Raw genomic sequence first — 12,471 nt, forward strand, 5'->3', positions numbered from 1 at the left:
CTGATCACTTATTTATGCTTTTAATTAGATTTGATATATTTATTTCTTCAATATTGTTTTTCATGTCAGTGTTAATGTCATGAGGCTGATGACTCCATGACACTTTCAATTTGACTCATTAGGATTTGATTAAGAACCAGATTTGTTCTTTTGTAATTTCTGTCCAGTAAAACTATTAATCTATAAATCAATAGAGATGTCTATATAAAGATATAATCCATGTTTGTATGGCATTAAAAGGATCTGAAACTTTTGTTTTTCCCCTGAAAGCTCTGGTTTGCACAATAAATGCCATGTGGGTGAAATTTTATGGATGATACTCTGATGTCCCATTCTCCTGAAGGCAGCACAGAGACGCCTGTGAAAATAATTTCTATTCCCATGACTTTTTTRTTCTCTGGGAAATTATTTTTGATGATAAATACAGAAACAAGCATAAAAATCAAAACATCTACAATAGTGATAGTAATATTAATGATAAAATAATGGTCAGTGCAAAGAAGCCTGCAAATTCTTTGGTGGGGGGCGGTGAGGGACCTGGATAAAGGCTAGGAGGGCGCTGGCCCAAAAAAGGTTGAGAAACACTGCATTAGTTCAACAACAAACAATTAAAAATGTTGGTCACATCACTACCAATAAACTCTGTTAAACTGCATCAGAAGAGACACACAGGCACTAAGGTCTTAGTTTCCTGTAATGAAAACTTGGGACAGTTAGGGAAATGCAAAGATCAATGTCAAAGCAAACGTCATGAAAGTGAAAGAGGCCAACCTGACTCACTCACCAGGCAATAAAGTCTGAGGTTTGACTGCTCCACTAATGAACAATGAAAGGTAAGTTGACACGTCTGCATAGCAGCTCCACTTCGCTGGTTATTAACCGTGATGATAATCATAATCCTGCCACTCCAGTTGATAATACTGACTGTAAAATGACTGTTGGCTCCCTGCACTTATTTTTTTTTGCTGTAATTTACATTAAGAGTTGGACTCTCACTCAGGCTTCAAACCCAGGATGATTTATGGATTCAGGTCTTATTAAAACCACCCTGTTTGAGTAGAACAAAGGAACGTATGAGAGGAGTGGCAGCCAAAAACCCGGTGGGTGAAGGTCCAAATAAATCTATAGTCGTCTTTTATTAACCTCTTGCTCTCTCCCAACAAAGAGGTTTAAGAAGCCCTTAACACTTTATAACAAGAGTTCTTGATACTGTAATGAATTAAAACATGTTATCCTACAAAAATGTTTTAGTGTTCAAGCTTAGGAGTTTACATTGAAGTGAAATGCTTTTTTTTTTTTTTTAAAGAGTTTAGTGATCTGGTATTTCTCGGGATGAACTGCTTTAAACTATCATGGGCCCCAGTTGTGGCGGTTAGGAACCACAGCAACCAGTGAATAGCTAAAATGTTTGGATATAATTTTTTAATAGGCAGTTAAAAGTGAGACTCCCACTTTTAACTGCCTTTTTTAACACGTCAAACAGAAAATATACTTTAATATGTAATATGCACAGTCAAATACATACTATCACAGAAGCTATTATCTACATTTTCCATATCTTCTTATGGGTTCAGCCAATCAGCACCAAAGAAATAAATCACAATCTTGGATTGGGTGCTTTGAAAATGCTAGCCAATAGCATTGTGGCTAGGTATTTCAACTTCAAAGGCTGCAATTTCTTCTGAATATCTGTTGAAATATAATTTATATGTAAATTAGTGAATAGGTGAATTTTCTACAAAAAATTTGGAGTTTAGCTCTGCTGAAAGCTAGGGATACACCGATCCACATTTTTCACTACCGATACTGATATCTGAGGTTTAGAGTCAATACTGATCCAATACAAAAAATCAGTGCTGAATTGACTTAAAACCTTACTTTTTAAAATAATGTTATTTTTTAAATATGGACATAAGTGTACTAAATTACAAATTTAAATGACTTTGCAAGCTATCTGATTCTTATATTTCAGGGTCTACTGCTGGACTTTCTTGCCCCATAAAGCTCCAGATCTTGACAAAACTTTAAATGACTGAGTTGGTGCCTCAAAAAGAAGACAGAAAAGAAAGTGGACATTGGAAACTAAAATATTAGTTGCACTACTTCTAAAGTCCAAACATAAACATTAATTTAATGCTCTATACCAAAGTGGTATTTAGCAGAATGCTAATGCTAAAGCAATAAGTTCAACTAAGTCAATTTCTACCATATGTCAATGATGCAATGTGCTATATCGTCCTCTACATGTCAAAATTTTTATTCCACACCTACCTGTATAGTTGAGATTCAGGAAGTGATTCTTTCCAATAAACATTTCACACATTGTTTCAGTTTTATTGTTGTTACGTATCGCTAACTCGGTGAGATAATGCTGGGTAATCAGCCTTCACCTACTTCAAAATAAGAGCGTGAATACAACAGGCTGACTAATTGAAGAATTCTTAAAAGTTGATAGCCAAAGCTTCAAATAAACTCTATCCAACTGAAAGTTTACAGAACAGCCAAGTAAATGATCACTTTAGAATTTATCCACAAGTGCTAAATAAAAAGTTAGCTCTGCTTTTAGTATATTAGCTGGTTAGCAAAAGTGTGTTTTCTACTAACAAACTATTTGTTGAATTTTTCAGAAGATCATGCAGAAAATGATGTAAAAACACGTCATGGTGCTGAGTTTGATTTCTTAAGGTACATTTTCTTTGGATCAGCTGATAATGTGTGTCAACAAGTGGATAAAATATTTATGTCCATAACTGCACTATATATGCACCGTCTATTTAGCATGTCATTCATCATTTAATCTAAGACATCTGGTGATCATGTAGCAACTATGTCAATACACTTTGCTGCTCTACAAGTTTGTTCCTCCTCATCAGTCAGTCGCTTTCTTTGTTGTCTATAAGAAAATGTTTGAAAGCAAACAAAGCAGATTTGCTGTTAACATTCAGAGAAGCGTCTGCTGAAGAAAAGGCCTCCACGCTCTCATCTCCCCTTGTTCTTTAAGGTTCCTCCTCTGGGAGTCCGGCTGTGAATTCTCTCATTCATTTCCTCTTCGCGACCCACATGAATTTGATGCTTGTCTCTTTCTCTTTGTTTTTGTTTCTCCTCCATTTTCTTTAGTCTGTTTTTTATATCAAACAAAAAGCAAGCTTCAATCTCTCGTCTACCTGTTTTATTCGATGTTTCCAGTCTGTTCTACCTGGTGTAGGTTTATAGTTTATTTCCATGATGTCATCTGTGTTACTTTTACGACTGGCACAAGCTCATTTCCTCTCAGCGATCAATAAAGTTTCATCTTCCTTTCTGACCTGTTTTCTTCTCCGCTTTATTCCTCCTCTATATCAGTTTTTCCCGTCCTCTTCCCAGGCACGGCTTCGTATCTACAACCAGGATCAAAGGTTAATAACTTTCTGCACTTCTTCCTCATATTGTTCGTCTTCAGATAACGGTGAAAGGTTTTTAATGCTGCAGATACTGTAGATGTGCAGCATGTGAAACATGCAGCTTCAATGCTCCCTGCCTTTGGCTAAATGTGACTCCTTTCTCCTTGATCTGCACCCATTACCTGCACTGCAGGAACTCAGCAGTTCTGAAAGGATTTACATGTCACTATCGAAAAAATTGAATTGCATTTCACTGGAAATGCAATTATTTCCAGATTTTTGTTTGTTTCTCCTAACCCATTTTTGATCACCAAACACATTATATAAGCAAAAATATAACTTGAGTAAATGAAAAATGTAATTTTCAAAGAATAACTTCATAATAAACTGGTTGTGCAATCCTTAAAAATAAGTGATTTATTGTTGAAACTGGATTAATTTGAGATGTTTGATGCTTTGACTGAAAATATTTGAGCATTTTCAGTTCAGTTCTTGCTTTTGAAACATCTGAAAGTAAAACAATCGTTATCCAAAGTGAAAAAAACAACAAACACACTATATTTTCATCTATTTTCGTTTTACATTGAAATAAATGGAATTATTAAAAAGATGCTGTACTTGTATCGCTGCCCAGATTAGAAAACCAGGCAGAGACGTTGGAGTTGGGGATGTGATCTCCTTTTTCAACTCCTTTGAGGTTTGGGGTTGTAGTTTAGGTGTTATGTGAGCTTTGGAGATGCTAACCAGTTCTTCCCAGTTATACAATGCCTTGTTGCCATGGCTACGCATCATAACAAATGTCTGTCGATCAAACAGTAAGAGCAAAACTCCCTCCAGCTGCACAGCTTCCAAAAACAAGAGGGAAAAACAACAAGCAATGCCTCAACCTAAAAGAAATTAAGCTAAAGTCTACTTCCTAATAGAGTTAGGAATAAAGTGGTGAAGGTATTTAATGCAAGAAATAGGAATGTGGATGACAACGAGGGAAAGAGTGGGAAAAAGTGAAGAAAACTAGCTGAAAAGCAACATTTATTTAATCTGTGATTTGTGATGCAGCAGTCAGGTGTCATTGTTTGTAAAATAATCCGAAATGCTCTGTCTCCTGCTGTTGAGGTGTAGCGGAGAACAAAAACATGGAACGCTGCGTTTCCAGGGGTGAAAGTTGCCTTAAAGTTCTAACATTTAACAGGCTGTGAAAAATATTCCTGATATATTTATGACCTGTCGACCGTCCAGAAAACCTCAAGAGTTGTCACAACAGTTTATTCAGTTTCCAAGATTTCACCAATGATAAAGCGATATATTTTGGAAAACTGAACAGGAATGGACTGAGATCTTAGTTTATTTGAGTCTGGAAAAATACAGAAGTTAAATATTTTTAACGGATTTTGAAAAGCAAGTCAAATTATAGTGGAGGTAACACTTGCCAGAAATAAAGTATAGAAAGTGCTGCTAAACTGTTTTCCCTCTTGTGTTTGACTCAGCTTCATTTCTTAATTGATTTATCCAACAGGGAGGAATTTATCTGAGTCTGATATAATATGGAGCAAAAAACGGCTCTAGTCACTGAGAAAAGAAAACTCTCCAGACTGAGATACTGTCGGATTAACAACAGTTTTAAAAAGATTCTGAAAGTGAAAACTTTCTTTGTCCTTTACGCTCTTCTTAAGGAGGAAAATAACCTCAAGTCTTAGCTCAAGCAAAAGAAAGAAAGAAAGAAAAAAGACTTTCCGGTGCATGTTTGTCTTCCAGTTCATATTATGGCTTCACATATATTCCTTTAATCTGTGCTCAGAGTTAGTATGGAGATAAATCAAGCTGCGTTATCGAATTCAGCCATGCTGGAGTTTCACTTTCCCAAAGACGACTGACTGATGCAAGGACACATCCTGTTGACAAGAAAGACATTACCGCGCAGATGGATATGATGGCCACGGTTTCAATAAAAGAAGTGTCAGCTCTGGGTGGGACACGTGTTTTTATGTGCAAATGTCTGGTGTTATGATATTTTCAAATAGGATTTGGATGCTTGATTGCTACCTGCTATGGATTTGCAGAGATTTGAGAAAGATTAGATTTAAGCTACACTCCAATGAGCTTTCACGTCTTTCTTGACATAATTGGCCATTTTTCATCTTCAACTGGCTGGCTGGTGCCAAAGATGTACAAACCGAGGACAATGAAGGAAGAAAAACACAGTCGCATGGATGAAAACTGTCAAATTATATAGACGATGACGTGACAGGTGCTTTGGAGCGTTCACGAATTATCTGAACTTTATCAATGAAACTTTCTTCAGGCATTACGTGTTTGAAATGATCCCGCAAAGGAAAGCAGCAGTGATTGATGACGATCACATCATCGATCACCTCATCACTGAATCGTCATTGAAATGCTTTGTCTGTGAACCCTAAGGGCCAACACACACCGACAATAAAAACACGACAAAAAAGATGCTCCAATACGTTTTTGATTAAAAACCAGCAGGGCAGTGATCATTTTTATTTTGTTTTGTTATCTTTTATTGAACAATAAAAGCTTTACAGCATGGCTACAAATGAAGTAATATAGTGTAGCAGCATAAATGGTACGCTGCCACTTTAAGGCCAATTTTGGCTGCTGCATATAAGCAAGCCTTCACCTTTCATGAGGCTGCTGCGTTGTGACGTCAACTCCATCTTTTGTTTGTCGGCTTTAATAATAGTTATTAATGCTAATTGGTTTATCTGCTTAGCCTCCTTTGCTGCACCTCCAGTATCTGGACCGATCTGTCCGTTCATTTGTTTGCTGACAGGAAGATAAGGGCTAACGTGGCTAGGTAACATCTACCCCATGTAAACAAAATCTTCACATGGCATTTCTTACAGTTGCACTGCATCTAGGCGGAATTGGGGATCTGGTTATTTGGCAGTGCAGTAATTTATCAGGTCACAGGTAAGCAGCTGCTGCAAGTTATGTTTTTGTTAGCAGTTGTATTAATAATTTGCTCTATTCTTTTTAGCCTTCTGACTCTAATCAGCATTGCACCTGGAGTGACACTCGCTGTTTTGCTGACCTATAAATTGTTTTAAAAGACAAACCTGAACTTTCCCTGCTGCCAGGAGCATTGATGGCGCTACTAAGGGGATAACGTGCAACAATGTTGTGCTATTGTACCACTGTTTTACTCATACTGTTTCATTTTTTTGTCTTTCTTTTAGGGACTGAGGTTTCTATGGTGGCGGTGGTGACCCCTGGTGGCGGTGTCTTGTCTTGTGTGTTTTGTTGGAGCACCTTTTTCTTTGTTTTGCTGTGTTTTTGTAGTGTCCAGGGTGGTCCCTTTTTCTGCACTGGATGCTGTCCCCTTCCCTCACTACTTGCCCCATTGGTAAGCCTCAGTTTCCTTTGAAATGTAAACATTTTATTATAATCTTGTCAAATGCATTCACTGTTTTAACCATTCAATTTCAGAGAATTGGAAATAAAAAAAAACATATTTAAGTTTAATACGTTTTTGTAGAACTTTCTGAATCTTCTCTCCTCATTTCCAGCAGAACTTACCTGTGTCCTTATTGCATTACATTTTCCTGGAGTTATTCCAGTTGGCGTTGTTGGTCATTGTGACCTTTAATATTCTATATTTGGGTTCATAATAAAAACACCCACCACCAGGTTGCCACAATAGCAATTCAGATTTCCAAGGTGGTGGAATGCCGAATATCACATGTACAGAAAGAGCTTTCTGAATTAAGCACAGCACAGGACAGGTTATATATAATGTTCCATATCTTTATAAGGAAACGTTAAAGATGGGTTTTTTTTTTTTTTTGCTTAATTTCATCATATTGCTATCCACCTTGTGTCAGTAGCTGCATTTCCACTGACCATAAAATTGCACAAATTGGAATTGTGAAAATGATTTTGATGAAAGGAACCAAAACAATTTCAAAGACACTTTTGATAAAAGCACTAGGATGAGGTGATTTTTCTAACCATATTGAAACTTGTGTATTTTGCAAAACTGAAAGTGAAACTTTTTTTGCATCATGCCAGCTTCTATTACAACAATTTTGAGCTGGTATGATTCATTGTCTTACTGCACTGCTTCAAACAAACCAAAACCTTTTTGTTCCCCTCCTCACCTGTGATGGCAGTGCACAAAGAACCACTGAAGGAAACATCTGAAGACACTTCCTTCTTCACAAAATGTAAATAAAAATGGGGTGGTGTCAGATTTTAGCAGTTGTAGGATTTTCTTTTGTCATTGGTATGAGACCATGAGCCATTTCTCCCACTAGATCTAGACTCTTGCGCTAGTTTTCGTTGTAATTACATAGATCACCCTGCACTATAGTCTGGATAAGATTTATCTGATTCAGTAATTGTTTTGTTTCTACCAGTGAAAAAAGATTTGGTTTATCCTGTAACACCAGATCTGTTTTTATGCTGTTCATGGATTTTTCTATCAGTTTGTAAGACCTATCCTCTCTGCTGATGACTTTCTACAGATGAAAGCAGATTGGTTTCTGATTAAATTTGTTTCTACAGGTTACTGCATTTTGCTTGGCATTCACATATGCATCCAAAACCAGAGTTCACTTCAAGTGAACTGAGACCTGGGTTTTAAGGCAGACTAGAGTTTACTTTTATAGTCCGCTTTAGAGTTTGATTATGCATTCACCCATCCTCAAACCAAAACGACTTTCTAGATAAATGATCTAGAGTCGGGTTAGACGGGGCTGGTGTTAAAAGACTTGAACAGCCTTTCAACAGTGTGAATATGAAATAAATATTTTATTCTTTTTATATAATCAGGAAATATTTTAGACTTTATATTGTAATTGTCTAAGAAAACTACTAATTGACATGCAACAACACAAATATAGAGGCTGTAACTGCTTAGACACACTTCTCTTTAAAGTCCCACCGCTTCACTAGAACCTTCCTTCGATGTTTTATTATTCTCTCCACCCGAACATCCATCACATCTTTCTCTTTTTTTTCTTCTTCTCTGGGTTTCTGTTGCCCTGATTGACTGTCATCACAACTGACAGCACAGCCGAGAGAAAGATGATAAACAAGACATTTACATTAGAGAGATGTCCACACCTTACACTCGCTCATAAAACCTGCGCTGTAGGGGGAAAGAAGCGATGGAAAAAACCACACAGCAAGCCGAAGATGATTTGGAACTGCGCCTGTGCAAAAGCTTTTCCACCCTCAAAACGAATTTCACCAAAAATCTTTTCCTGTTATAGGAGGCAATAATTTGCCCAGAGAAAAAGTAGTGTATTCACATTATGAAAAGCATGGCTGCAAGCTGGTGTTAGGTTGGACATCGTTCACTCAAAGCAGAAACATGAAGGTGTGACCAGGCTGCTACAAAAAGAAAAACACCCTCATTGAGGGCAAACATAAACCAGGCCAATCTGATTACTACAGTTTTCTGTTTACCAGCTCCTAAAAACCAGGATTTATCCTATTCAGTAATTATTTTGTTTCTACCAGTGTAAACAGATTTGGCTTATCCTGAGACACTGGGTCCGTTTTTAATGGTGTTCATGGATTTGTTTCTTTCAGTATGTAAGATCTGTTGTCTCTGATGATGTTTCTACAAATGAAAGGTTTGTTTTGCTTTAAGAACCTCATATCCTGTGAAACAATTTGGAATGGTTGAATGCTGCAGACAGCTGGATTTGGACTTTTGTGAATGTTTTTCCAATATCAGTGATGTTTACAATCAGCTTGATGTTGTTTCAGGTGATAACTAAAGCTAAGTTCTCAGTGAGCCCTGTATCAAGTTAAAAACAATGATGACATAACGTTTTGGTTTGGTCTGCCTTTTTTCCTCCGCTGTAGCTATTTTATGTGTCTGTTTAGTCACTGCTCATATCTTATCTACTTTTGCATCTCGGTGATAAGGGTTTTGTTGCTAAAATGTCCACAGTTTTGATTTAGAAACAACAGGCTCTTGATAAACAGGGAAGAGGAAACACACAAGGATAAAACATCTGTTTTCAAAGATGAACCCATTGATCTCACAGATACACAACTCTGGCTCCAACAAACCGGGATCGTTACAGAGTGTTAAACACCCATGACAAAAAGCTGATTTTACACACTTCACTGATTCGCATATTCAGCCTTCTTCTCAGGTTAGACATTTCAGTTAACCGGAAGGTGTGAAAATCTGCAGCTGAGTGAAATATGAACTGTTTATGAACCAAAAACATTTGTGAGTTATTGCTGTTAAGTTATTTATGTCTATGTGGGACTTATTGCCAACAAGATTAAGCTTATAAACAGTTTTGGCTCAAATATCACATCAAACTGATGGGAATAAAAGATTAAGCAGCCAACTAAAGTGGTAATTTAATTGGCTGTGTGTTTGATATAAGTCATAAAGACAACGGCTTGCTAAAAATTTAATTTATAACTGAACCAAGGCAAAGAAAAAACAAAACTCCACGATAAAAAAAGCATCTTGAAAACAACAGCAATCAGTCTTGTAATTTTACACCACCATTTTTTTCTGCCTGTGTCGTTACTGCTGTCAAACTATTTTTACTGTTTGAAAGCAATATTCTCTCCTGTAATGGACAATCTGGAGTGACAAATGAGGCTCAGCAGCTAAGTTTTCATTTCTTGAAATTCACACTGCAGGAGTCAACATCACGTCAGCATACTTTATGCTGCTTTGTGCCTGTTTTACATCAACAATACATTCTTTTTAAATGTGGTGTATTATGCTTTATTTTTGGTTGTTTTCATGGTCTCACTGGATACAAGTCTGAAGCTATAACTACTGAGTTACTGGCCCCTCAAAAGAAAGCATTGACCCCATGAAAGACTAACTTAATGTCTATTAATTGTGTTTTCCTCTGGTTCAATAGCCCAGAAAAGAAATATTGAGTTCATTAGAACAGAAAATGAATAAAGTAGCTAATCACTACTCCATTCAGTGTGAAATAATGCTGCAGTGTTCATGCATCTTGTAAAAGTCCTGTAGCCCTTCATAGACGAAGGGAACATGATGGTCTGCAGTCGTTTCTGAAGAGTTGTACAACATGTTAGTCATATAAACAGATAGAAAAAATGGAGCAAATTTCCATCAATAAACTCAGAAAATTTTAGATAGAGCTTAACATTTTTTGCAAACAGTTTATGAGAAAAATTGTTAATTTCACACACTTAAAACAAAATTGGAAATTTTCTGAGTTTAATTTTTATTTGAATTTTGAAGATCAGAAAGTTTTCAAAAGTAAAAAAATCAAAAATCAAAAACCAATAATTTTTTTATCTAGTTTCTAAAACAAATATTTTAGTCCACTTGAATTAAGACAACAATAACTTAAAGTAACTGTTCAGCAAGATAAATCTACTCGTTTTAAATCAATAGATACAAGCAGTACTCCATTGGCAGATTTTTGTCAATTAAGACAGGAAATATAATGTTATTATACATGGAAAAAAATCAATATTCAAGAATGATTGACTTAAAGAATCTCCTTGTTCTTGTTGAAAAGTTAATTTTGTCTTATTTTACATGTAATAAAATATTTGCACTAGAAGCTAGACAAAAATACTTTGTAAGATGTTGTGCTTTTGCAGTGTAGTTTCCTAATTAACAGAATTGGTAATGTATTCAGTGTGTTTTATTTTAATCTGTTTTGTATCTTTATAACCTTTAATTATTTGTTTAGAATTGTTTTATGTTAATTAGTGTAAAAGAATCCGGTCTTTGAGCAGAGCTCTGACTCACCGTAGCTCTTTGAACGGCTCGGCCCTGACATGCGGCGTCTCCACAGATTTGCTGAACACTGCTCCTTCGGCCCCTGAAATCACAGAACAGAAAGTCAGACAGAAGGTTGCATCAATTGAAACCACAAACCCCTTCTGTCCAATCAATGGACATAATCTGTGAGACTCCGCCAATCTATACGGCTCTAGTCGGAGTGCACAGCGGCCCTCGGCTCGCCTCACAACAAGAAGGGAGAATGCTCTTACTAGATAATATGAGGGTCAACATTTTAAAGAAAACGGCAACATTTTGAAAGAAAGTTGGTCTACAAGGCTTCTCTTATTACAGCGTTTTTCTTGCTGGTAGTCAGTAAGATGACTACCAGCAAAACAAGGAATCAAATATATCATAAAAACACAGAGGATCTGTTTATTTAAAGTTATCCTTCTTTTATTCCATGCAAATTGTTAGATAACCAGTTGATATTTTAAGGTGTTTCTAATGTTGTATAAAACAAGCATAAATGGTTAAATGCAAAAATCTGCAGAATATGTCGTTTTTTTACATGAGTAATCACTACACTGCAAAAACAAAATCCAATTAAGCATTTTTGGTTTAGTTTTTAGTTCAAATATCTCAGTACACACTAAGTAAGACAGAACTAACATACAAGTAACTTTTCCGCAAAATAAACAAGAGCTTGTTTTATGTCAGTAATTTCTTAATCGAGTGGAAATTATAGTTTTTATTAATATTTAAGGATTACTGACTTAAAACAAGCTAGTATGTGTAGCTGAAAAAGTTACATGAGTTAGTTTTGTCTTATTCCAAGTAGGCTAAGATATTTGTTCAAAATCACTTGTCCTATCAACAAACTGGAAAAAAGATTTTTTTTCAGCCATTGCTTTCATCTTACCACTCTTCCCTACCACAGGACGAAAAGTGGGATTTTTGACAGCTATTGACACCTAGTTCTGCCGTGCGCATGGAGATTGAGGGCTTTCAGCAAGAGGTTTTTGTCAGAGTGGAAAATGRTAGAGCACTGCCAAAAATGGTCAAAAACGCTGTGTGTCCGTGTTCCCCTATCACTCCCCTCCCCTTGTGCCTAGCAGAGGTTTTCGTATTTAAATAAAGTTGCTGAGAGCCATGCAAATGCAAATCAACTGTTGAGCACCGACTTTTGACTCTCATTGGCCTGTTGTAGCTAATCCATTTTACCTTCTGTTCACCTGTTTACTAGACCCAGGAACTGGCCAAAACCCCTCAGTGTTATTAATTGAGAAATAATGAGATTAAAGTATAAAACAGGCATTAATGCTGAAAATGTTCTTATTTTCGCAATTAAATAATGATTAATACTGAATAATATGT

At 36.3% G+C, this 12,471-nt stretch overlaps 1 protein-coding gene across 4 annotated transcripts in view; it reads right to left on the reverse strand.

Annotated features, from left to right (window-relative positions):
• Positions 1-12,471, reverse strand: part of sgcd (sarcoglycan, delta (dystrophin-associated glycoprotein)) — a 274,197-nt gene that overhangs the window by 11,219 nt on the left and 250,507 nt on the right. For all 4 annotated transcript variants that reach the window (XM_008428447.2, XM_017308640.1, XM_008428449.2 and 1 more), the window contains one exon: positions 11,122-11,194. In XM_008428447.2, coding sequence (XP_008426669.1) covers positions 11,122-11,194 — 73 coding nt within the window. The remainder of the gene's footprint in view (positions 1-11,121; positions 11,195-12,471) is intronic.

This window comes from Poecilia reticulata, linkage group LG14 (assembly GCF_000633615.1).
Source record: "Poecilia reticulata strain Guanapo linkage group LG14, Guppy_female_1.0+MT, whole genome shotgun sequence".
Classification (NCBI taxonomy): domain Eukaryota; kingdom Metazoa; phylum Chordata; class Actinopteri; order Cyprinodontiformes; family Poeciliidae; genus Poecilia; species Poecilia reticulata.